The 27,514-nt window shown below is 40.9% G+C and overlaps 1 protein-coding gene across 3 annotated transcripts in view; it reads left to right on the top strand.

The window, feature by feature from the left end:
* The window catches only part of NFE2L1 (NFE2 like bZIP transcription factor 1), a 101,204-nt gene that overhangs the window by 2,149 nt on the left and 71,541 nt on the right, over nucleotides 1–27,514 (top strand). For all 3 annotated transcript variants that reach the window (XM_053697411.1, XM_053697430.1, XM_053697420.1), the window contains exon 2: nucleotides 11,962–12,538. In XM_053697411.1, coding sequence (XP_053553386.1) covers nucleotides 12,032–12,538 — 507 coding nt within the window. In that variant the 5' untranslated portion in view covers nucleotides 11,962–12,031. The remainder of the gene's footprint in view (nucleotides 1–11,961; nucleotides 12,539–27,514) is intronic.

Below are 27,514 nucleotides of genomic sequence, written 5' to 3'. Positions count from 1 at the left end.
TTCCTGCTCGCTGTGCTCCGCATATTCGCACCATCTAATAAAATTCCCCGGTCCTCTAATAAAGGCGGACATGCCCTGCATTGAGGGGAATTTTGTGGTGCACAGCAGATATTCCCCGGCAACCTGGAGTATAATATGTATCTCCATTACTCCCCCACAGAGATATTATCCTGTGAACTGTAGAGCACATAAGAGGCCTTCCCCTCACTGGAGGATTAACCGGCCCTATAAAGTCCATCCCACCACCATAAATAAGACATAAGCCTCCAAACTATGGAAGCCAGTCTTCCACTAAATAATTCTTTTCCTTATGTGTCCACATAAAGGCAACAAGCCATGAGCAGAAAGAGGGGGGATGCAGGACTTACCCGTGGAGGTCTTCTTGCCCTCTACTGTGGTGCAGGCACAGAGACTTCCAGGTCTGACAGGAGGCTCACTCATATGTCAGGGACCTGTGAATATGAAAGGAAATCTGTTTAACACTGTTTACCTGGAGGGGGTTAGTGACAGTAACTGGAAGGAGGCATGGGAAGCTTTCCTGTGACATCAATGACTAACCTTCACCAAAACTCTTAGTAAGAGAAGTACATGGCTACTGAATATACCCCAGTTCTTTCTTGCAGGAAACCATTCAAGGGACAGTCTATACCCGTATTAACATTAGCCTATACGTAAGATAGAGTTCAGATTGTCCTAACTCACCCCTCTACCGTAAGGAGTCTGTTCACAAACAAAGTTATTCGTAATCAAAACTGATTCTAATCGTTATAAATGTCCAACCAGCTCTGCCTATTAACTACATCATAGACTCTCTACTTTAAAACGCTCAAATCAAAATTAGATCACTGATTACAAAAAACAGGATCGCTCTTTTGTTGTTTAGCGCATGCGCACCTTCTGAAGAACCAAAAAAAAACAAAAAAGGAACGAAAAAACACTCGGCTTAGTTATTTTCCTGCAGCGCAGACGGACTTCCTCTACATCACTTCCATAAATAGACAGTACACAGTAATTATGTAGGTGGTTGTACGTGAACGAGTATGAGATACAAAAAAGAAGGGGAGTTCAAGGTAGGAGGAGAAGGGAATGGGCGGAGTTTGTTGGCCATTTTTAACGATTAGAATCAAAGTTTTGATTTTGAATACCTGCGTTTGTGAAGCAGACCAATTAGGGTAGAGGGGGTAAGCTAGGAAAATCGGAACACGATCTAAGGTATAGGCTAATGTTAATATGGGTGTAGACTGTCCCTTTAATGAGCTAATAAATCAATCTTTGGCAGAGCACCTCTCTCTGCCATCCTCCTTGTAGACAAGGCAAATAATTACTGGAAGGGTAGGGGAAGTGGGAGGGATATTTTCTTCCTCCTGATGGCCAGGTGTTGTATTCCCTCAAGTAATTATTGTATTTGTGTACTCTCACTGCCATTAGAAAGTACATTTGTGAGGCCAGGCACTGATATTAGATGAGAAGGTTTGGCTCACAATCGTTATTCTAGTTTATCCCTGGGCAGAGGCCAGGGCTTTGTGCAGGCTACTCACATTTCTTCAACCCAAACTCATCAAATCATGTCCTCATGGACCTCGCTTTGTGCACTGGGGTCATGCTAGAACAGGAAAGGGTCTTCCTCCAAACCGTTGCCTCAAAGTTGGAGGAACCCAATTGTCTAAATGTATCCTGTAGCATTAAGATGACCCTTCATTGGAACTAAGGGGCCTAGCCCAAACTTTAAAGAACAACCTCACATTTTCCCTTCTCCACCAAACTTTACAGTAGGCACTATGTATTCCGATGGGTAGCATTTTCCAGGCATCTGCCACACCTGGATTCTTCCATCAGTGGTACAAATAATATGCTGCTTTGTCTCTCTAACCTTAGTTGTTGCCATATACGCTTTCTAAACATTAAACCTTTGGACAAAACGTGCTTGGATTGTGCTTTTACTAATCTGTATTTCTTAAAACAATTCTTTACATGGGTTCTTTTACGGAACAAAATAAATCAAAATATTACTAAGTAACACAAACAATAATTATATAATAATAATAATTTGCGATTTATATAGCGCTTTTCTCCCTGTGAGACTCAAAGCACTTTACAAATATACTGTACCAACATAAGACATAAAAGTTAGGAGTTTCTGAAGGTCAGATAGGCGGACTGAATGCCTGATGGAAGAGGTGGGTCTTTAGCTTTTTTTTAAAAGTCTGTAAGGACGGTGCCTCTCTGATTGCGCACGGTAAAGAGTTCCAGAAAGTAGGGGCAGCATGGCAGAATGCTCTGGAGCCTGAGTTTGTCCTTATTCTTGGCACTGAGAGGAGGGATGTGTTGGCTGACCTAAGTGAACGGGATGGGATGTAGGGTGTCAGGAGCTCTTTCAGGTACTGTGGACCTTGGTTGTTTAAGGCTTTGAAGGTCAGCAGGCCAGCAAACTGTATTTTCAAAAAAATTATAACACTTAAAGGGACAGTAAACACCAGAATTGTTTTTTTTATTTTTTTATTTTTTAAAAGATAGATAATCCCTTTATTACCCATACCCCAGTTTTGCATAACCAACACACTTATAATAATATACTTTTTACCTCTGTGATTACCTTGTATCTAAGCCTCTGCAGACTGCCCCCTTATTTCAGTTCTTTTGATAGACTTGCATTTTAGCCAATCAGTGCTCACTCCTCGGTAAAGTCAAGTGCATGAGCTCAATGTTATCTATATGAAACACATGAACTAACACCCTCTAGAAAAACTGTCAAAATGCATTTAGATTAGAGGCGGCCTTCAACGTCTAAAAAAAATATCATATGAACCTCATTGGTTTTGCTTTCAACTAAGAATACCAAGAGAACAAAGGAAAATTGGTGATAAAAGTAAATTGGAAAGTTGTTTAAAATGACATGCCCTATTTGAATCATGAAAGTTTTTTTGGGACTTGACTGTCCTTTTGATCATTATTAAACGTTCACAATGTAGTTGTCATGTACTTTGTTGCGTATCTTTGTAATTTCTGTAAACTATAATTCAGGGCTTGACAGTATGTTTAATTTGTTTTTGAGAGTCTCAAGCATGTATGCTCCCAAGGTTTAAAGCAAGATTGCTTAATGTTAGTCCTTGAACTGAAGACATACCAGCTTTTAAAGATATCACTGGCTGAGCAGCGATGAGTCAATTAGTTGGTTCTGATTTGTATAGACAGGGATATGGTTACAATTTGGTCTGTCTCCAGACTTTGTGGATTACTGTTGGGCAATCATGCCTAAGTGAGGATTCTAAGGGGTTTGTTTAACTGATACAAGAGGTACAGGAAATATACCTGCCAATATTAGTAGTATGGGTGATGAAGGGGGATGGGGTAACTTTGTGTAGGGGCTTGAATACTGTCTGTACATAACCAGCTTTTAACATGCTATAAATTGATGAACTATAAGTACAAGTTGAAGGAACATAAAGCCAAATTTATGTTTTTTTCTTTCATGATTCATACAGAGCATAACATTTTAAACAACTTTCAAATGTAAGTCTATTACCAAATTGGCTTCATTCTCTTGGTATAATTTGCCAAAGGAGCACAATGCACTACTTTGGAGCTAGTTGAACAGATTGGGCGAGCTATAGGCAACAGGCATATAAGTGCAGCACCAATCAGCTAGTTCCCAGTAGAGCATTGCTGACCCTCAGCCTATCTAGGTATGCTTTTCAACAACACATACAAAGAGAGCAAAACAAATTAGACTGAATCATGAAATACACTTTCACCATTGTTTGGCATTGGCAGTAAAGATAACAATCAAATAAGGGAGAAATATGTGGCAATGTTAAAGTGAAAGTAATTCCTAGCGTTTTACAAATGCTAAGATTGACTTTTGAAACCAATAAAGGGGACTTTCATTCATGAAGTATAAGATACTTCATGTAGAAAGCTCCTTTGTTTTAACCGATCGCCGTTTTTAGCTGCTATGGCAGCCCATGGCTAAAAATTTTTTTTGTAAGAGGTGATGTTTTCACCTATTAGCCAATAGCCGTGCAGTAAATCTGGCTTTGCGCCTATGGGAGCCGGATTTACCGCACGGCTATTGGCTAAGAGGTGAAAACGTCACCTCTTAGCAAAAAATTTTTTAGCCGTGGGCTGCTGTAAGAGCTAAAACTGGCGATCGGTTAAAACAAATAAAGGAGCTTTCTACATGAAGTATCTTGTGATTCCTAGCAATGTCTGGCACCCCTGATAGTTTTAGAATCCCCAGTCTCACCACCTCCTGTAAGACCGATCTTCCCAGAAGCAGCTGCCGTGGAAAAGCTGGAAATACGCAGCACCAGAGCGAAGTCAGCAGTGTGCCAAAGGAAACGGGCGTATCACTCCCTTGCAAAACTCCCCTTAGCTCTGCACTTCCTGCTCGCCATGCTCTGCATATTCGCACCATCTAACAAAATTCCCCGGTCCTCTAATAAAGGCGGACATGCCCTGCATTGAGGGGAATTTTGTGGTGCGCAGCAGATATTCCCCGGCAACTTGGAGTATAATGCTAGTATAAAATGTATCCCCATTACTCCCCACAGAGATATTATCCTGTGAACTGTACAGCACATAAGAGGCCTTCCCCTCACTGGAGGATTAACCGGCCCTATAAAGTCCATCCCACCACCATAAACAAGACATAAACCTCCAAACTATGGAAGCCAGTCTTCCACTAAATCATTGTTTTCCTTATGTGTCCACATAAAGGCAACAAGCCATGATCAGAAAGAGGGGGGATGCAGGACTTACCCTCAGAGGTCTTCTTGCCCTCTACTGTGGTGCAGGCACAGAGACTTCCAGGTCTGACAGGAGGCTCACTCATATGTCAGGGACCTGTGAATATGAAAGGAAATCTGTCTAACACTGTTTACCTGGAGGGGGTTAGTTACAGTAACTGGAAGGAGCATGGGAAGCTTTCCTGTGACATCCAGTGACTAACCTTCACCAAAACTCTTAGTAAGAGAATATACTGAATATACCCCAGTCCTTTCTTGCAGGAAACAATCCATCAAAGGGACAGTCTACACCCGTATTAACATTAGCCTATACGTAAGATAGAGTTCAGATTGTCCTAACTCACCCCCTCTACCGTAACGAGTCTGCTTCACAAACGGAGTTATTCGTAATCAAAACTCTGATTCTAATTGTTATAAATGGCCGACCAGCTCTGCCTATTAACTACATCATAGACTCTCTACTTTGAAACGCTCAAATCAAAATTAGATCACCGATTTAAAAAACAGGATCGCTCTTTTGTTGTTTAGCGCATGCGCACCTTCTGAGGAACCAAAAAAACAAAAAAGGAATGAAAAAACACTCGGCTTAATTATTTTCCTGCAGCGCAGACGGACTTCCTCTACATCACTTCCGTAAATTGGAGCATGCGTGTCTACACAGTAATTATGTAGGTGGTTGTATGTGAACGAGTATGAGATACAAAAAAGAAGAGGAGTTCAAGGTAGGAGGAGAAGGGAATGGGAGGAGTTTGTTGGCCATTTTTAACGATTAGAATCAAAATTTTGATTACGAATATCTGCGTTTGTGAAGCAGACCAATTAGGGTAGAGGGGGTAAGCTTGGAAAATCGGAACACGATCTAATGTATAGGTTAATGTTAATACGGGTGTAGACTGTCCCTTTAATGAGCTAATAAATCAATCTTTGGCAGAGCACCTCTCTCTGCCATCCTCCTTGTAGACAAGTCAAAGAGTTACTGGAAGGGTAGGGGAAGTGGGAGGGATATTTGCTTCCTCCTGATGACCAGGTGTTGTATTCCCTCAAGTAATTATTGTATTTGTGTACTCTCACTGCCATTATAAAGTACATTTGTGAGGCCAGGCACTAATGTTAGATGAGAAGGTTTGGCTCACAATCGTCATTCTAGTTCATCCCTGGGCAGAGGCCAGGGCTTTATGCAGGCTACTCAAATTTCGTCAACCCAAACTCATCAAATCATGTCCTCATGGACCTCGCTTTGTGCACTGGGGTCATGCTAGAACAGGAAAGGGTCTTCCTCCAAACCGTTGCCTCAAAGTTGGAGGAACCCAATTGTCTAAATGTATCCTGTAGCATTAAGATGACCCTTCACTGGAACTAAGGGGCCTAGCCCAAACTTTAAAGAACAACCTCACATTTTCCCTTCTCCACCAAACTTTACAGTAGGCACTATGTATTCCGATGGGTAGCATTTTCCAGGCATCTGCCACACCTGGATTCTTCCATCAAACTGCTGGATAGTAAAGCATGATTAATCACTCTAGGGTCTAGTGGTAGCGTGATTTAGAGCAATCCAGCTGACGCTCCGCATTGCACATGTTGTGAGGTTTGTGCACAGCGGCTTAGTCATGGAAGCCCGATTCATGACACTACCGGCGCACATGTTGCTTCCAGAGACTTTTTGGAATTCTGTAGTGAGTGATGCAACAGATGAGCAATTTTTACATGCTAAGTGCTTCAGGGTCAGATCTTGTTGGGGAATTTCACATACTGTCTTGTGGCAGCCTATGACAATCACTTTTAAAGTCACAAGGGCAATGTTTGTCTATGGAAATGTAATTGCTATGTGCTGACTTATATGCACCTTTTAGCAATGGCTGAAACAATTGACCTCAATAATTATTAGGGGTGTCCACATACTTTTAGTCATATAGTGCAGTGATTTTCAACCTTTGTTTTTGCCGTGGCACACTTTTTTTACAATAAAAAATCCTGCGGCACACCACGATCCCAAAATTTTACAAAATCACACATTGTAGCCTAATATAGTGTGTGTGTGTGTGTATATATATATATATATATATATATATATATATATATATATATATATATATATATATATATATATATATATATATATATATATATATATATATATATATATATATATATATATATATATACACACACATATATATATACATACACACACACACACACACACACTGTACTGTGCTGTGCTGTCATGCCATGCCTCCTACAAACTATACATGACATATTGACATTCATTCACAAACAATCATAATGTCTATATGTCATGGTTGTAAATGATTGATAGCACAGGAGTAATCAATGTAGGGCGTGCAGATATAGCAATAAAAATAGTTCTGTATATATAGATGGAATAGGAGAAGATTTCGCCATAAAAGACATGATTAGATGTTCAACTAAGGGAGTTATATACCTCATTAAATGTTCTTGCAATTTAGTTTATATTGGAGAGACCACCCGAATGCTACGTGACAGGATCCGGGAGCATTTATGTAACATTGATAAAGGCAATCTCGACACCCATTTATACAAGCATTTTAGGGAAACCCATAACAATAATCTACAGCATTTCAAGTTTTGGGGGATCTGTATAGTTAGAGGTAATTGGAGAGGAGGGGATTTTGAGGCAAAACTCCTTAAAAAAGAGTCAGAAATAATATACAAATTAGACACCCTCTATCCTAGAGGGTTAAATTCAGAGTTAGATATATCTCCCTTTTTAGCAGTATAACCCGTTAGAATACCCACCTAATTATTTATGTGTAGCAGTAACCACCCAGAAATAACTAACAGATTCATTTTTAAAGAGAATAAATAATAGGAGTAGAGTATTATTAAAAGCTCATTTTATCACAAAAAGAACAAATATACATAATCATAGTCATATCAATTATATAATTTATTATAAAATTATTTCCCTAGATCATAGTGATTAATATTTTTTACATCTATTTTCATATATCTATTTAACTTTTATTTTTCATTCAAAAATTTGCGTAATTATTATTATCTCTTTTCATTGTAATCATATTGTTTTTGTTTTTCGTTTTTTAATAATGGAATACCACCCTTAAGAATTACCACCCTGAAGTAGTAATAATTACAATTATATTCACATCACTATTGCTTTACATATACTAAATAGTGTCAAAGAAACTTAACAAGAAAACATGGGAAATTAAGATTCCCAAAGGAACAAATAAGAACTATTGTGACTCCACCTTAAGAATCATTCACCTGAGAAATCCACCTTAAGAAACAATCACCTGGAAACATATTAACCAATGAGAAGGAAGTAATGGCTTTTTAAATCCAAGTTCTGGCAGCAACTGATATCTTGATAAAGCCCACACACATGGGTGAAACGCGTAGAAGTTGAAGTTGCCTGTTACCAGAACCAAACCCACTAGGTACCTAGTATTTACCCGCGCGTATTAACGCTAAGAGCGGGTGCCCATTCACCTCGAGGATCATACTTGCATCAAGACTGCTTGTCACAAACAGGGAGCTGTGAGTATTGGAAACTGAAAGTCAACAGCTCATCAGATATTCACACATAAAGAGCGGCGTACCTCTGCCGGTAACCTCCCCACGGAGGGAGTCAAGAATCCTGTGCCAGAGGATAGGAGCTGCAGCACATAAAGCGGCCCACACGCAAGGAGCGTGTTACGATTAAAGACCACAGTCTCTGAAATACACCACAGCGACATCCGGATACAGTCGCTGCAACTTTCTGTGAGTTAAAGTGATATATATAACCAAGCAAGGATACAAAGTGTCGTAAATAAGGAACTTTTTATTGCTTTTATCCAGTATATTAATTTTATCACACTGATAGTTTTGTATGCAAAAAACCATACAACCAAAAGTGATTGCATCTGTTGAAAATGTATAAGGACTATAAAGACTGTCCCTTATATTCAGGAATAAACCAATTGATTTTAAGGAATCAAACATTGATCAATGCATTTTTAAAAAAAGCGCTTATTGTAAAAATATATATTTTTATATCAGGGTGGTATTCCTACAGCACTAGTCATAGATATTGTATCTAATTTTAATTCATTGTCTTTAAATGTTTTCATATACTGTTTTATAAATTTATGTATCAGGGATTCCTACAGCACTAGTCATAAATATTGTATCTAATTTTAATTCATGTGTCTTTAAATGTTCTCATATACTGTTTTATAAATTTATGTATCAGGGAGTATTTCCACTAGTAAAAGATTGACAAACTACACCGCTTATGATTTATTTTTTGTTTTGACCTAATCTTAACTAATTAGGTGTGTTAAGTATACCAAGCTTATTAGCGCCCTCTCATTCGCCATATGGTTGTAAATGATGCCTGATGAGCCTGTCACATACCTCCCAATATTTCAACATTTGAAAGAGGGACACCCCCGCTGGCTGGAACTGTTCTGAAGGAGCAAAGCTGCGCCAGCATGCATGGGGGATTGAAGTGTTGCAGCGTGTAGAGCACTAGACATGTGTTGTGGTGGGGGTTCCTTCCAAGTGTGGGGGAGCGAGATGCCACTACGATGTTACCCTCAGTCATCATCTCACTCAAAATAAAAAAACGGCCCAGAATAAAAAACAAGCAAAATTTAAAAAATATGTCACACTGTTGTCAGTCTGCCGCGGCACACCTGAGGATCTCTCACGGCACACTGGTTGAAAAACACTAGTGTATGTAAAAGATCACCTAGTCACAACAATGCCAGTATAATGGTCGACCTGTCGGCAGATTAGGGGTTAATACTTGACATTAGGTGGCGGCGACGACGTTGGGGAGGGCAGATTAGGGGTTAATACAATTTATTATAGGGTTTGCGAGGCGGGAGTGCAGCGGTTTAGGGGTTAATACATTTATTATAGTGGCGGCGAGGTCCGGTCGGCAGATTAGGGGTTAATAAGTGTAGTTAGGTAGCGGCGACGTGGGGGGGGGGGCAGATTAGGGGTTAATAAATATTATGTAGGTGTCGGCGATTTTAGGGGCAGCAGATTAGGGGTTCATAGGGATAATGTAGGTGGCGGCGGTGTGCGGTCGGCAGATTAGGGGTTAAAAATTTTTATTGTAGTGGCGGCGATGTGGGGGGACCTTGGTTTAGGGGTACATAGGTAGTTTATGGGTGTTAGTGTACTTTAGAGCACAGTAGTTAAGAGCTTTATAAACCGGCGTTAGCCCAGAAAGCTCTTAACTACTGACTTTTTTTTGCGGCTGTAGTCTTGTCAGTAGAGGGTCTACTGCTCACTTCAGCCAAGACTCTAAATACCAGCGTTAGGAAGATCCCATTGAAAAGATAGGATACGCAATTGGCGTAAGGGGATCTGCGGTATGGAAAAGTCGCGGCTTGAAAGTGAGCGTTAGACCTTTACCTACACAACTCTAAATACCAGCGGGCGGCCAAAAGCAGCGTTAGGAGCCCTTAACGCTGCTTTTGACGGCTACCGAAGAACTCTAAATCTAGGCGTATATTTTTTGAAGGGGTTGTCCTTGTGATGGTTTTAAATGTCTTTAGAACATGTTATTTTGTGTGCAGATCTCCAATGTTGTGAATAATTTCAGTTACAAATATATAAGAATAGGTTTGTCTTTTTTTAAGTGATGTGGAGATACATTGATGCTTGATAATTCCCTCTTTCTTCAGAATTTGTTTTTATATGTGTATATGCAGCAAATACTGGACACATAAATTTGAGGTATTAGTTACAGCTATCGTCCTTCAGGGCTTGGGTCCTAACCACAGCCTTCCTTGCTAGCTCTTAATAATGCTTAAAGGGACAGTAAACCTAGCAAATAATGTTATATAATTTTGCACATAGTGCAGAATTATATAACAGCTTACCGCCATGTTTCTAAAGCAAGGGGTTATATAGATATTTCTCAACGAAAACAGAACGCTGCTCCTTGCTCTACTCAGCGTGTCGGTTTTCTTCTGAGGGCATCGCAGGCACGCTGTTTAGTCACAGCAGGCCCGATCGCGCTATTAAACTCAATGTAGCTCGCTCTGGTCTGGTAGCAGGAGCGAGCTACATTGAGTTTAATAGCGCGATCGGGCCAGGTGTGATTAGACAGAGTGCCCAGATGCGCTTAGGAGAAGAAAACAGACCCGCTCAGTAGAGCCAGGAGCGGCGTTCTGTTTTCTTTGCAAAATATCTATATAACCCTTTGTTTTAGAAACATGGCGGTAAGCTAATGTTATATAAGTCTGCACTATGTACAGAATTATATAACATTATTTGCTAGGTTTACTGTCCCTTTAATTATACCTGTGATACTTTTCTTGTTAACTTTTAGTCTCCCTAGAGAATTCATACACTGCATTTACATTGGACTATGTATATACCAGGGCCTGACAACTAGTTACAAGTGCCGGACAAAAAAAAATACTATAAAGTTACCAGACATGCCGGCTATATTTTTGTAAATTACAGTGAATGTAAATCCTAGCGTTTTACAAACCCTAGGATTAACTCTTGAAACAAATAAACGGGACTTTCATTCATGAAGTATAAGGGTACTTCATGTAGAAAGCTTGGCGCCCATGGGAGCCGAATTTACCGCACTGCTATTGGCTAAGCCTAAGAGGTGAAAACGTCACCTATTAGCAAACATTTTTTTTTAGCCGTGGGCTGCTGTAGCAGCTAAGAGCTTCATAATTAAGAAAACAATACAATACAAAGAATGAACATACAGTCACACCTCATCTGAACCACATTCCTTTTTACCAGCAGCCCCTTTATCAGCCTCCATATCCACATCAGATCTCAGATTATTGGTCCTGAAGCCCCTCTTTTATCCCCTGTGGCTTTTTATATGATACACCACTCTGAATACCATTAAAATTACTTTTATTAGCCCCCCACACACATGACATGAGTGACATAGGTTGCTGTCCCTGGTGTGTGTGCTGTATACAGTTAGTTGCATGGCATACTTTGCATTATAGAGCCCAAGGGAGGGCAATAAGGGAATAAGGCTTATTCTGGATAAGGGCAGCTGTAATAGTACAGATGAGTTACAACACTGGCTCTCACATTTGGCTTTGTCAAACTTTTGGTAGTTTAAATGGTTTAATCAAATAGTGTTATAAATATGTGATTTGCACACAAAGTGTTAGTTTTTATCATATCACAGTTTGCATTTTGTTCCTTATTGACAGTGTTCTTTATCTTTTAGGAAATATTGCTTGTGACTGATTCTTTGGGTGTGTGTATTGGGGGTCCCTGTATCATTGGGGCTCCCAGACATGCTGTCTCTGAAGAAGTATCTGACGGAGGGTCTGATACAATTCACCATCCTGTTGAGCCTGATGGGAGTGCGCATTGACCTGGACTCTTACCTACCTTCTTATCTGCCCCCATTGCATGAGATTATTCTCGGACCCACCTCAGCCTATACCCAGACTCAGTTTCACAGTTTACGTGGTACCTCAGATGGGTATGGGGTACACCCAAAGAGTGTGGATCTGGACCAGTTTTTCACATCTCGTCGACTGCTTAGCCAGGTGCGGGCTCTGGACCGACTGCACGTGCCAAGCACAGAGCTGGATACATGGCTGGTGCACAGGGAAGCTGAGGGTTCTGTGTCTAGTGCCCAGACTGACCCTGGTCGCCCCCCTGACAGTCCTCAAGATCGTCCTAATTCAGACAGCAGCCTAACAGATAGCATGCGTTTGGAGCAAAGTCTCAGTGGAGAAGAAATGGAAGACCTTGGAGCAGTGGCACCTCCTGGAACTTCAGATCTCAGCAAGGAGGTAAAATACACTAAATATGTCTTTAAACAGAATAGTGCAGTCACATATTATTATGTTGTATAGGTGAGTGCTGTATAGCATGTTATGTGGGGGAGGTGTGATAAAGCAATTTGTGTATAGTTCTGGATGTGTAAAGATCTCCCCGCACACAAGCTAACATTTCATATGTTTTAGCAATTTGTATATGTACGGAGGACATCACTTGACAGTTTAAACATGTGGTTAGGGGCACTGCATAAGCAAGTAAGTGGATATACAGGGGGAAAGGGAGGTCACCTTTGAGCATTTATAGGAAGAGAGAGACTAAGTAAAACTAAACTGTCTCTCATCTCTTCTTGCCTCCCTCCTATTATATGTTTTATTTTGTTTCTGCCTTAGTGGAAGCATGACCTAAAGGATTGCCACTTAATTTTTTTAAACTCATGCATTGAAAAAGGTTAAAGGGACATTAAACACTAAATACATTTTATAATCCTAGTATTTAGGTTATTCATCAACTCCTCCTAGTCATGGCTGGCGCTATGTTGAAATCTAGCTTTCACTGCATTCCAGTGCTGATGTGTTTGTGCATGTGCTGCAACTCTCCTTCAGATAACTGCAGTGCAACCTGGGTTCCATAATGGTGGCACACTTAATTAGAGGGAGGTGCATAAAGTGTATTTAGTGTTTAATATCCCTTTAAGTAAAAGCTGTGTGTTGTTTTTTTATGTTTAAATAACAGGATGTACATGCAATTCATCTCTAGACTGGTCATTAACTGACTGATAATGCCCCCAACCTAGCTTTGTTGTTCTGTTAAGTTTCACAGCAAAGACAGTGCATGACCAAAGCAGATCTCAAAGATGCATGCAATGTGGCTACTGCACCAAAAGTTTGGTTTTAAAAAAATAAATAAAACAAAATTCTAGAGACCTTCCTGGCACTTATTTGCATAGGCATGATCTCTGTTATTTCATATCCTTCACTATAAGTTCATCTTGAACTCTTACTATTCTGCTCTTAATCTATATAAACAACATTACTTCTCTACTCTTATCTCTACTCTTTCTTCAAACCCACCTCCCACCACAACTTTTCTCTCAGCTCAAGATTTTGCCAGCTACTTCAACAACAAAATCGACTCCATCAGAAATGAAATCAACTCTTAACATACTACCAGTCTCCCACCCCCTCAAAAGCTCACAATCATCTAAAACCCACATAGCCATACATTTAGCTCTTTTGCCCCTGTTACAGAGGAAGAAGTTTCTGCCCTTATACTATCCTCTCACCTCACTACTTGTCCCCTCGAACCCATCCACTCACAACTATTCCCCTCCCTCTCTTTTACCTTTACCCCTATACTCACACACATCTTCAACCTCTCCCTCAGCACTGTTATAGTTCCCACATCTCTTAAATATGCATTAGTCACACCTATCCTCAAAAAACCTCTCGATCCAACCTCCCCATCCAACTACCACCCTATGTCCCTACTCCCTCTTGCCTCAAAGCTTCTTGAAAAGCTAGTATATGCACGTCTATCCCATTTCCTTTCCTTACATTAAACTTCCTCCTTGATCCACTGCAATCTGGATTTTGCCCCCTTCACTTAACAGAGACAGCAATTGTTAAGGTTAGCAGCGACCTACTTACAGCAAAATCCAAAGGCCCCTTCTCTCTACTTATCCTCCTTGATCTGTCTGCAGCCTTTGATACTGTTGACCACCCTCTTGCTCCAAACCCTCCAATCCTTCGGCATCTGCGACACAGCTCTCTTTTCGTTCTCTTCCTATCTGTCTAACCGTACCTTTAGTGTAGCCTTCTCTGGGGCATCCTCTGCCCCGTTACATCTCTCTGTTGGGGTACCGCAAGGCTCTGTCCTCGGTCCCCTTCTCTTAATCTACACGTCCTCATTAGGTTCCTTAATAAAGTCCCACGGGTTTCATTATCATTTGTATGCACCAGAACTATTTCCTTCCTTGCTAACCTGTGTCACTAACTGTCTCTCATATCTCATCTTGGATGTCCTCTCACTACCTCAAGCTGAATCTCTCCAAAACTGAGCTCCTTATTTTCCACCCTTCTTCCAAAATCTCCACCCCCCATGTCTCTCTAACTGTTGATAACTCCATCATTACCCCAACCTCACATGCCCGATGTCTTGGGGTCACACTTGACTCAGATCTTTCTTTCACTCCTCACATTCAGTCCTTGGCTAAAGCCTGCCACTTCCACCTTAAAAACATCGCTAAAATTAGACATTTCCTTACACAAGACACAACTAAGATTTTTAATCCACTCCCTCATCCTTTCCTGCCTCGACTACTGCAACTCCATCCTCTCTGGTCTCTCTAGCCGCCGCCTAGCTCCTTTACAATCCATAATTAATGCCTCTGCCTTGCTCATCTTCCTTACACGTCACTCTTCATCTGCCGCACCTCTCTGCCAATCCCTTCACTGGCTTCCTCTTGCCTCCAGGATTAAACACAAAATTCTCACTGACACACAAAGCCCTCAATTGCATTGCTCCTCCCTACATCTCAGACCTTGTCTCCAGATACTCTCCCTCCCGTCCCCTTCGCTCCGCTGATGATCTCCTACTCTCCTCCTCTCTTGTTACCTCCTCACATTCCCGTCTACAAGATTTCTCCAGACTGGCTCCCATCTTATGGAACTCTTTGCCTTGCTCCACAAGACTCTCCCCGAGTTTTAAAAGCTTCAAGTGCTCCCTGAAGACTTTACTATTCAGGGACGCATACAACCTACACTAGCCTTCCTATCTCTACTGCCATCCCCTTAAACCCCATAACATGTAAGCCTATGAGCCCAGCTGTTTGTAGTCCACCTTCATAAGAGCCGACTACAACAGTGCAACTCTCGGCAGGAACCTCTACCCATTTGATCCAAGTAATTGTTTTTTATATACCACCTATGTTCATAGCACTGCAGAACCTGTCTACAAATACCTGATGATAATAAAGAGGGGTGTACAGAGTTCTAAAAGGCCACTAACATTCATATATTCTATTAAATGACCAGTTGAAAAAAACAAAACTGTCTATTTCTATGTAGAATTACAGCTTGGTTTATTAGCTTATGAAGAAAAATATCTCATCCTAGAACAGATTGTACATTTATTGAGAGAAATTGAAAAAATACTTTCCACTATGGTTATTAGAGGGTATGAAAACTGCCAAAAGTGTTTCAAACAGTCCTAATTTCTCTTGTAAGATGTATCGAGTCCACGGATTCATCCATACTTGTGGGATATTCTCCTTCCCAACAGGAAGTGGCAAAGAGAGCACCCACAGCAGAGCTGTCTATATAGCTCCTCCCTTAGCTCCCCCCCAGTCATTCTCTTTGCCTGCTTAACTGCTAGGAAGGGTAAAGTGAGTGTGGTGACAAAAATGTTAGTTTTTATTTTCTCAAGCTAAAGTTTGTTATTTTAAATGGTACCGGTGTGTACTATTCACTCTCTGGCAGAAAAAGGATGAAGATTTCTGCAAGGAGGATGATGATCTTAGCACTTTGTAACTAAGATCCACTGCTGTTCTCACAAGGGCTGAAGAGTACAGGAAAACTTGGGGGATTGGTTTGCAGGCTAAGCTGCATTGAGGTATGTTCAGTCTATATTTTTCTAGACAGACTGTGATTATTCTAGAAAAGGCTGGCAATATCCCCATGAGGGAAGGGTAAGCTGTATTCAAACACTTAGAGGAATCCCAGCTTGCATATAAGGGCTCATTGGTTACTGGTGACACTGTTAGGAAAAAACGTTTTTTCTTTGCAAACATAACGTTTTTTGAGGGACTTTGAGGGGTCATTGTGGCTTATTTAAGGGTTGTTAACCCACATGGATAGTTTAGAAACACTCTGGTGTGTTTCTTTTAGGCCCCATAACATTGAGTGAGGTGGGAGGGGCCTATTTTCGCGCCTCAGTTGCGCAGTTTCTTTTACTCAGAGACATCCAGCTGCTTCTCCAGAGGGTCCTACTGTGGTTGAGGGCTTAAAAGAAGTTTTTTACCCCACAAATCTTTCTTAAAAGGGCAGGTAGGCGCCACAGCAGAGCTGTCGCAAGGTGCTGAACGTTTTTTACCGGTTTTTGACGTTTTGTCAATCCGGTTTTTACATTAAGGGGTTAATCGTTTATTTGTCTAGCTGTGCAATCTTGCTAAGGCTTTATGATGCTACTGTAAAAATTTGTAAATTTTACTGCTTTTTTACACTGTTTTGCAGAGTTTGTGCATTTTTTTTTCTCTTAAAGGCACAGTACCGTTTTTCTTTTTGGCTGAAAAGCATCATCCGTTCGGCTTATAAGGCCAGCAGCCTCCTGAAAGAATTACTGCTCATTCTACTAGAGCAGTGGCTTCTACATGGGCTTTTAAAAATGAGGCTTCTGCTGAACAGATTTGTAAGGCGGCGACTTGGTCTTCGCTTCATACTTTTTCCAAATTTTACAAATTCGATACTTTTGCTTCTTCGGAGGCTATTTTTGGGAGAAAGGTTCTACAAGCAGTGGTGCCTTCCGTTTAAGGTACCTGTCTTGTCCCTCCCTTCATCCGTGTCCTAAAGCTTTGGTATTGGTATCCCACAAGTATGGATGAATCCGTGGACTCGATACATCTTACAAGAGAAAACAAAATTTATGCTTACCTGATAAATTTCTTTCTCTTGTGATGTATTGAGTCCATGGCCCGCCCTGTCTGTTTAAGACAGGTAGTATAATTTTATTGAAAAACTTCAGTCACCTCTGCACCCTATAGTTTCTCCTTTTTCTTCCTAGCCTTCGGTCAAACGACTGGGGGGGCTAAGGGAGGAGCTATATAGACAGCTCTGCTGTGGGTGCTCTCTTTGCCACTTCCTGTTGGGAAGGAGAATATCCCACAAGTATGGATGAATCCGTGGACTTGATTACATCACAAGAGAAAGAAATTTATCAGGTAAGCATAAATTCTGTTTTTTAGTCACTGTGGCAACCTGACATTGGTACAGTCATGAACTCACATCACACATCAAGATGAATGTTTGTAGGTGTTGCACTAAATTCTCATATGTCCTCAGAAAAAAATGCAGTGTTGAGTGCATGAACATCTGAAACAGCCTAGGAAACATTGGAGCATGTGTTGCGCCAACAATTCACAACAGACCCAGGGAACACTGACCATGTAGTGCACAACAAACACTTTGATTTCCACCATAATCTTACTCCGTTCCTTCGACAAATGACACAGAGCAAAATTCTCCTACATCCTCTTCATTTCTTAGATTATTGTTTGACACTTTGGGCCAGATAGAAGTCGAGCGCTAAATAATGCTTTTGCGAAAGCGATGTTTACACTCCACTGAGTAAATATAACAAGTTGACAGCAATGAGAATGCGAGCTCGCGTTCGCATTGCTGGGAAGTATTGCGCTCCAATGGGAGCCTCATTCTCATGCCGGCACAGAACCAAAGCACAGCAAAGGGAGTAAGTCGTGCAGCGATGGCAGCAAATTGTAAATATAAATGTGTATGTATGTAAGCATAATATATATTTACTGGGAACACACAGTTCCCATAGAACGCAATGTAAAGGCACTGCTGTTCTAACACACCACACATGCCAACTTTAGCCCCCAAAAAAGGCATGGTGCAGTTATTTTAACCCCTTAATGACCAAGGACGTGCAGGGTACGTCCTCAAAAAAAAAAAGGCAGTTAATGCCTGAGGATGTACCCTGCACATCCTCGGTGTGGAAAGCAGCTGGAAGCGATCCTGCTCGCTTCCAGCTGCTTTCCGGTTATTGCAGTGATGCCTCGATATGGAGGCGTCCTGCAATAACCCTGCATGGCCATCCGATGCAGAGAGAGCCACTCTGTGGCCCGCTCTGCACCGGACATCGATGGCCGGTATCGTTGGTGGGTGGGGGCGGCGGGCGGGCGGGCGCGTGCACGGGACAGGAGCGGGTGGGAACCGCTATACTACAGAAAAGTTTAATGTAACTATGTGGGGGAAGAGGGCAAAGATAAAAAATAAAACAGCAGTTAAAGGGATCTTGGAGGGGTGGGGGGTTGGTCTTGGGTGGGGGGAGCTACACTACAGAAAAAGGGATTTTTTTTCTAAAAAAAAAAGGACAATTTTTCTAAACTGGGTACTGGCAGACAGCTGCCAGTACCCAAGATGGCACCTATTAAGGCAGAGGGGGAGGGTTAGAGAGCTGTTTGGTGGGGGATCAGTGAGGTTGGGGGCTAAGGGGGGATCCTACACAGCAGCATATGTAAATATGCTAAAAAAAAACACAAAAAAGCCCAAATATACATTTTATTTTAGTACTGGCAGAGTTTCTGCCAGTACTTAAGATGGCGGGGACAATTGTGGGGTGGGGGAGGGAAGAGAGCTCTTTTGAGGGATCAGGGGGTCTGATGTTTCAGGTGGGAGGCTGAGCTCTACACTAAAGCTAAAATTAACCCTGCAAGCTCCCTACAAGCTACATAATTAACCCCTTCACTGCTAGCCATAATACACGCGTGATGCGCAGCGGCATTTAGCAGCCTTCTAATTACCAAAAAGCAACGCCAAAGCCATATATGTCTGCTATTTCTGAACAAAGGGGATCCCAGAGAAGCATTTACAACCATTTATGCCATAATTGCACAAGCTGTTTGTAAATAATTTCAGTGAGAAACCTAAAGTTTGTGAAAAAGGGAACGTTTTTTTTTTTAATTGATCGCATTTGGCGGTGAAATGGTGGCATGAAATATACCAAAATGGGCCTAGATCAATACTTTGGGTTGTCTACTACACTACACTAAAGCTAAAATTAACCCTACAAGCTCCCTAATTAACCCCTGCACTGCTGGGCATAATACACATGTGGTGCGCAGCAGCATTTAGCGGCCTTCTAATTACCAAAAAGCAATGCCAAAGCCATATATGTCTGCTATTTCTGAACAAAGGGGATCCCAGAGAAGCATTTACAACCATTTGTGCCATAATTGCATAAGCTGTTTGTAAATGATTTCAGTGAGAAACCTAAAATTGTGAAAATTTTAACGTTTTTTTTAATTTGATCGCATTTGGCGGTGAAATGGTGGCATGAAATATACCAAAATGGGCCTGGATCAATAGTTGGGGTTGTCTACTACACTACACTAAAGCTAAAATTAACCCTACAAGCTCCCTAATTAACCCCTGCACTGCTGGGCATAATACACATGTGGTGCGCAGCAGCATTTAGCGGCCTTCTAATTACCAAAAAGCAACGCCAAAGCCATATATGTCTGCTATTTCTGAACAAAGGGGATACCAGAGAAGAATTTACAACCATATATGCCATAATTGCACAAGCGGTTTGTAAATAATTTCAGTGAGAAACCAAAAGTTTGTGAATAAAATTTGTGAAAACGATTTTTTGTATTTGATCGCATTTGGCGGTAAAATGGTGGCATGAAATATACCAAAATGGGCTTAGATCAATACTTTGGGTTGTCTACTAAAAAAAAAATATATACATGTCAATGGATATTCAGAGATTCCTGAAAGATATTAGTGTTCTAATGTAACTAGCGCTAATTTTGAAAAAAAAATGGTTTGGAAATAGCAAAGTGCTACTTGTATTTATGGCCCTATAACTTACAAAAAAAGCAAAGAACATCTAAACTTAGGTATTTCTAAACTCAGGATAAAATTTTGAAACTATTTAGCATGTGTGTTTTTTGTTAGTTGTAGATATGTAACAGATTTGGGGGTCAAAGTTAGAAAAAGTGTGTTTTTTTTCCATTTTTTCCTCATATTTTATAATTGTTTTAATAGTAAATGATAAGATATGATGAAAATAATGGTATCTTTAGAAAGTCCATTTAATGGCGAGAAAAACGGTATATAATATGTGTGTGTACAGTAAATGAGTAAGAGGAAAATTACAGCCAAACACAAACACCGCAAAAATGTAAAAATAGCCTTGGTCCCAAACAGAAAATGGAAAAGTGCTGTGGTCATTAAGGGGTTAATAAAAATGCTACAATTTTTATTTTTAATAAAGTGCACACCACTGAATTTTGGGGGCATTTGAGGCACATTTTATAAATTTAACCACAAAAATAAATTAGCACTTCACTTCTAATCTAACCCTAAATATGTAACTATACTCTGCTCCATTGCTTTAGTGCAGGGTTCTTCAGTTTCAATCCTCAGACCCACTAACAGGCCAGGTATTCATGATGCCTGAGCTGCAGTACCAGCGATATAAACGGCTGTTGACCAACTAGTAACCAAACCAATTAGGCATTTTAGTGGGAGTTGATGACTGGAACTGAAGAGTCCTGCTTTAGTGAATGAGGAGCAAAAAATGCCACAATTTGTGAGATTGGAGAGGCTTGTTACGGAGTGTGTGCTGCTCTGCCACCTTACACCAGGGGTCTACATATCTGTTTAAAAAAAGCCAGTAAGAATATGTAGGAGGCAGACAGTGGTATGTGTATATAGATATATGGAGAATAACCCCCAAAAATTAGGAGCCAGGGGTGAAATTCTAGGAGCTAATGGCTCCCAGCCTTAGATAAGCCTTGTTCCTACTTGAGTAGTCTACAGATCATTTAGAATGGGTTGCAGCAACTTAAAGGGCCATGATACTCAAATGTTGAAACACTTAAAAGTGAAGCAGCATAGCTGTAAAAAGCTGACTAGAAAATATCACCTGAACATCTCTATGTAAAAAAGAAAGATATTTTACCTCAAAATGTCCTAATAATTCAAACCCCATTGCAAAGGACTTTAAGCAGCAAACCAGTATGTCTGTCCCTGGACAGGCAAGGGAGTGAGCTTCGTGCATAGTGAATAGTGTTATTTCCCTATTCAGTTTAAGGAAGTTTACTGTGAAATCTCATGAGATCTCAGTAAAGAGTTCATGACCTCAGCACTGTTGATGCTGATTGGCTGCAGTTCATTTTTTTTTTTTATTTGCAGCTGGACAGCAGCTAAATTATAACTTTTTACACAGGACTTACTCTGGTGAGCTGAGGAAATTGTGAGGTATAATATCTTCCTTTTTTACATAGAGATGCACAGGTGATATTTTCCTGTCAGCTTTTAACAGTTATACTGCATCAGTTTCAAGTGATTTAGCCTATGAGTATTATGCCCCTTTAAAGGAACGTTCTGATACCAAAGTTACTGACTCTACTAAAGTATGTGTATTCATAGCTGCCAATCACTTGCTGTTTTATGCTTGTGGATTGTAATGTTTGTGGTTCCTGAATTTTGTTTATCCCTTTTTCTAAGGGGCGGTTTAAATGCAGTAACAAATTAGAATGTCACTTGAAGAAGCATTTGTAACATTTAAATTAGCTTCAGCAGTGATATAATTTTGTTGTGCTGTGTGTATGTTGTATAATAGTGCAATGCTTTATAGCCGGCTGTTAGTGGTGTTTTTATGCTCCTGTCATCTATGTTGCTTAGACAGCAGTACATGAAATGACAGGTGTGTGCATGCATGCCTGGACTTGCATAATTCTGAGTTTCCCTTGCCCACATGAAGACCGTGACAGTCATATGATGCTCATATATATGTCTGGCCAGCTCACACATAAACACAGAGCTGTAAACACTTGTCTAGTACTTCTTGTTTTTGTATATATAGATCTGTGAAGAGGCCTAATTGACAATAATACTTTGGTATCAAAGCAACTAGTATAATAACTGCAGAGAGACTGACTGGATTTTTAAGGTGAGGAACAATCCATCTACAAGCATCAATGGACATTTAATGTGGGAGAAGTGTGTATTAAAGGTTATTTGTCCCTTTGGAATGGATATTGTCACAGACAAGAGTTCCCACTGCCACCTCTCTCCGTGAGTCTGCCAGAGACGGGGTTAAAGAGCCAGTAAATACAGTAGATTTGTAAAATCAACAAATGCATGATAAAAAGACAATGCAATTCAATATATAATTTAGTTTGAACTTTAAATGAGTAGTAGATTTTTTGTCTGACAAATTTTAAAGTTTTATGTCTGTTTCCACTATGGTATCATGTGACAGCCATCAGCCAATCACAAATGCATATTCGTATATTCTGTAAATTCTTGCACATGCTCAGTAGGAACTGGTGAGGTTAATATAAAAAGACTGTGCATATTTTGTTAATTGGAAAGTTATCTGAAACAGGAAAGTTTAATTTTGACTTGTATCCCTTTAATTGATCCCATCCACTGTGACCAGTTAGACCAGAGAGTTAGACATGAAACCCCAAATGCAAATGTTTATTTCATGATTCAGGTAGAACATACAATTTTAAACAACTTTCCAATTTACTTATATTATCAAATTTGCCTAATTCTCTTGGTATCCTTTGCTGAATGAGCAACACATCCATAAATCTAATCACAAGAGACAGATTTGTGCAAGCACCAATCGCCAGCCAGTGCCCAGTACTGTAGGATATGCACATATTTTTTTTTTTTTAACAACGGATATCAAATGAACAAAGTGAATTTTAAGGTGTCTTAAATTTACATGCTCTGTCTGAATCATGCAGGTTTCATTTTTACTTTCCTATACTTTTAACTAAACCTTCCTCCAACAGTCAATTTACTACAGGCAGGGCTAAATATTTGTCAAGCTGGACAAGAGGGAGAGTGTGGGCATGAAGGGGTTAGCCTCACTGGGTCTCCATCGTCCTTCCTTCCTTATCCCAAACCCTTACCAGGGCATAAGAGCCAGTCCACTTTACCCGGCCAAAATCCTGCCCACATTTCCACAAAAATCAATATTTGCAGCCACCACCCAAAAACTTACTTTTCAGGGCTTGTTGAGCTACCCCTATTATTATTATTATACTTTATTTATGAAGTGCCAACATATTCGGCAGCGCTGTCCATAGATACAATATATTTAAATAAAACAATGATATTAAACTTGTAAGAGACAGGACAAAATTTACAAACACATACAGGAGGAATTGAGGGCCCTGCCCTATTCCTGTGGGAAGGGAAGGAGGTCGAGAAACAGGAGGTTTCAGGACTGCAATATTGAGAAAGATGTTAATGCAGCGTTAGAGGAGGGAAATGTTAGGTAAGTGAAATTCATTTATTATTGAGTTGGGTGGTAGGCTTCCCTGAACAGGAAAGTCTTCACAGAGCATTTAAAGGAAGAAAGATTAGGGTAAAGCCTGACAGCACGAGGGAGAGTGTTCCAGAGGGTAGGTGCTGCACGACAGAAGTCCCACATATAAATATGCACTGTGACACTGTTTGTTTCTTAAGAAGAAGGTTTAAAAACTGTTTTAAGTTCTATCATCAGTCTGTAGTGGTGTCTTTCAGTAAGAGGAAACAAACTGGGGGCTAAAACTTAGGATATAAAATAATAAAAATAAAATATAAAATAATCCAGTAGATGTTGTTTAAATAATTGTGAGTGCAAATAGTGAAACATTGTGAAATGTATAATAGCCAAAATAAAAACAAACTTAGTATTTACCCTCAAGAATTGTGCCACAATTGTACAAATAGCAGCAAGATATGTCTATATAACATGTCACATAAAGGGAAGCAATGCTCAAAATAAACACCAGTATTTTCATATCTTTCATATATGTAGATTACATCTACTAGTATATCAGTTTGCTGAAGTAAAGACCATGTGACGTGACTTCAGCTATCGCAGAAAGGGGAGTGAGAAGGATGTGTTTTTGTATTTTTCTGGTATATGTGTGTGTTCATGTTTGTGTGTGTGTCCAAAACAGACATTCCCTAATACATCAGGTTTTAAATAATTACCATAAAAATAAAAAAAATATGCCCCCTTAAAACTACTTTATTAAAAAAGTTTTAGTAATTTATTTTACAAATGCATTAAAAATTGAATCCTTATTCATTTTTATAACTGGTTATAAAAGTAGCCTCCATTTGTACCGAATATAATCCCTTTATCAAAAAGGTAGTTTATAATAGAAGTAAAATGTCTCTCTCCTGTGTCTCTCTCTCTCTCCCCTTCCTTTGTGTGTGTGTGTGTGTCTCTCTCCCCTTCCTTTGTGTGTGTCTCTCTCCCCTTCCTTTGTGTGTGTCTCTCTCCCCTTCCTTTGTGTGTGTCTCTCTCTCTCTCTCCCCTTCCTTTGTGTGTGTGTCTCTCTTCCCCTTCCTTTGTTTGTGTCTTTCGCTTCCCTTCCTCTGTGTGTTTCTCTCTTCCCTTCCTCTGTGTCTCTCTCTCTCTCTCTCTCTCTCTCTCCCCCCTTCCTCTGTGTGTGTGTCCTCTCTCCCCTTCCTTTGTGTCTCTCTCTCTCTCTCTCTCTCTCTCCCTCTCCCCTTCCTTTGTGTTTGTCTCTCTCCCCTTCCTTTGTGTTTGTCTCTCTCCCCTTCCTTTGTGTGTGTGTCTCCCCTTCCTTTGTGTGTGTGTCTCCCCTTCCTTTGTGTGTCTATCTCTCCCCTTCCTTTCTGTGTGTCTCTCTCTCTCTCCCCTTCCTTTGTGTGTGTGTCTCTCTCTCCCATTCTTTTGTTTGTGTCTTTCTCTTCCCTTCTTTTGTTTGTATCTTTCTCTTCCCTTCCTCTGTGTGTGTCTCTCTCTCTTCCCTTCCTCTGTGTGCGTGTGTCTCTCTCCCCTTCCTTTGTGTGTGTGTCTCTCTCTCTCCCCCCTTCCTTTGTGTGTCTCTCTCTCCCCTTCCGTTGTGTGTGTGTCTTTCTCTTCTCTTCCTCTGTGTGTCTCTCTCTTCCCTTCCACTGTCTCTCTCTCTCTCTCTCTCTTCCATTCCTCTGTGTCTCTCTCTCTCTTCCCTTCCTCTGTCTCTCTCCCATTCCTCTGTGTCTCTCTCTCTCTTCCCTTCCTCTGTGTGTCTCTTCCCTTCCTCTGTGTCTCTCTTCCCTTCCTCTGTGTGTGTGTGTCTCTCTCCTCTTCCTCTGTGTGTCTCTCGCTCCCCTTCCTCTGTGTGTGTGTGTCTCTCTCCTCTTCCTCTGTGTGTCTCTCGCTCCCCTTCCTCTGTGTGCGTGTTTCTCTCTCCTTTTCCTCTGTGTGTGTGTCTCTCTCTCCCCCTTTCTCTGTGTCTCTCTCTCTTCCCTTCCTCTGTGTTTCTCTCTCTTCCCTTCCTCTGTGTTTCTCTCTCTTCCCTTCCTCTGTGTCTCTCTTCCCTTCCTCTGTCTCTCTCTCTCCCCTTCCTCTGTCTCTCTCCCCTTCCTCTGTCTCTCTCTCTCTCTCTCTCTCTCTCTCCCCCTCCCCCCTTCGTCTGTGACTCTCCCCCCTTCCTCTGTGTGTGTGTGTGTCTCTCCCCCCTTCCTCTGTGTGTGTGTGTGTCTCTCTCCCCTTCCTCTGTGTGTGTGTGTCTCTCTCCCCTTCCTCTGTGTGTGTGTGTGTCTCTCTCCCCTTCCTCTGTGTGTGTGTGTGTCTCTCTCCCCTTCCTCTGTGTGTGTGTGTGTGTGTCTCTCCCCTTCCTCTGTGTGTGTGTGTGTCTCTCTCCCCTTCCTCTGTGTGTGTGTGTCTCTCCCCTTCCTCTGTGTGTGTGTGTGTGTGTCTCTCCCCTTCCTCTGTGTGTGTGTGTGTGTGTCTCTCCCCTTCCTCTGTGTGTGTGTGTGTCTCTCTCCCCTTCCTCTGTGTGTGTGTGTCTCTCTCCCCTTCCTCTGTGTGTGTGTGTGTCTCTCCCCTTCCTCTGTGTGTGTGTCTCTCTCCCCTTCCTCTGTGTGTGTGTCTCTCACCCCTTCCTCTGTGTGTGTGTCTCTCTCGCCCTCTATCTCCCCTTCCTGTGTGTGTGTGTCTCTCTCTCTCCCCCTTCCTCTGTGTGTCTGTCTCTCCCCCATCTCTGTGTGTCTGTCTCTCCCCCCTTCGTCCGTGTCTCTCTCTTCCTCTCTCTCCTTCCTCTGTGTGTCTATCTCCCCTTCCTCTGTGTGTCTCTCTCCCCTTCCTCTCCCTCTCTCTATCTCTATCTCTCTCTCTCTCTCTCTCCTGTTTGTGTCTCTCTCCCTCCCCTTCCTCTGTGTGTGTGTCTCTCTCTCCCCCTTCCTCTCTCTCCCCCTTCCCCTCTCTCTCTCTCTCTCTCTCTCTCTCTCTCTCTCTCATGCTTCTTTTAAAAATTATCACTGTTTTAATGTTTACATGTTTCTTTGCATGTAAACCATAGCTAGATATTGTCAGTGCACCACTGGGAGCTTGTATTATATCCGCAATTAACACTTTGAGTCATTATTGGATGATATAAGCACCTAAGGCACTCTGAGGAAGTGCTATTTTTAAAATGCTGGTGCACGGCACATGCTAAAACACTCTCTCGAAACAGCTAAAGTTTTACTAGAAGCATTTTTGCTAATACATGTATATTCCAAAAATGTTTCTATTCTAAAGGGAAATGCATCCATGTCCATTCCACCAGTTTTGGTTGGAATATCCCTTTAAAAGAAATATATAATTTTTTGACCTACGGTTTTATACAGGAGTGTATATGTAAGATTGTGCATAACAATATTGTTGTTCTATAATACGCAATTTATAACTAAAAAAATAAATAAAAAGGACAGACTTTGTTAGGGATAATGCACAACCAGAATTTTTCTGGGAAACTGCAAAAGCTGTACTCAGTGGTAGTGATATTATAGCGTATGTTGCCATATATATATATATATATATTTTCATTTCTTAAAACAACTTACTATAAATCTGAACTACTTCCAGTTTGATATGACACATGCATATGCTAACTATATGCTAAAAATGAGTGAGCAAATAAATGAACAATAAATATCACAGCGAAACAAAACTGCAATAATTTCATGCTCCAGCAGGCTACTCACACACTTGGGAAATGCCAGTGTATAGTCTATACACACAATAATAAATCTGGTGAGATGCCGGTGAAGCTTACAGAGTTACAAAAATGGGACTAACTTTATTGTCTCAATTAGATATAATGAGACATTCTGTACAATAAATCAAATTGCAAAAGATCCATTAGAACACATTGAACAGAGAGTCTGTCAAGGTGTACTCTTGCTGCAAATGTCACTTTCCTAGTGCTAATATTTGTAATAATAAATTAAATGTGT

The sequence above is a fragment of the Bombina bombina genome, chromosome 1 (genome assembly GCF_027579735.1).
Source record: "Bombina bombina isolate aBomBom1 chromosome 1, aBomBom1.pri, whole genome shotgun sequence".
NCBI lineage: Eukaryota > Metazoa > Chordata > Amphibia > Anura > Bombinatoridae > Bombina > Bombina bombina.
Note: the sequence above shows the minus strand (reverse complement) of the source record. Positions and strands in the feature narration are given on the sequence as shown.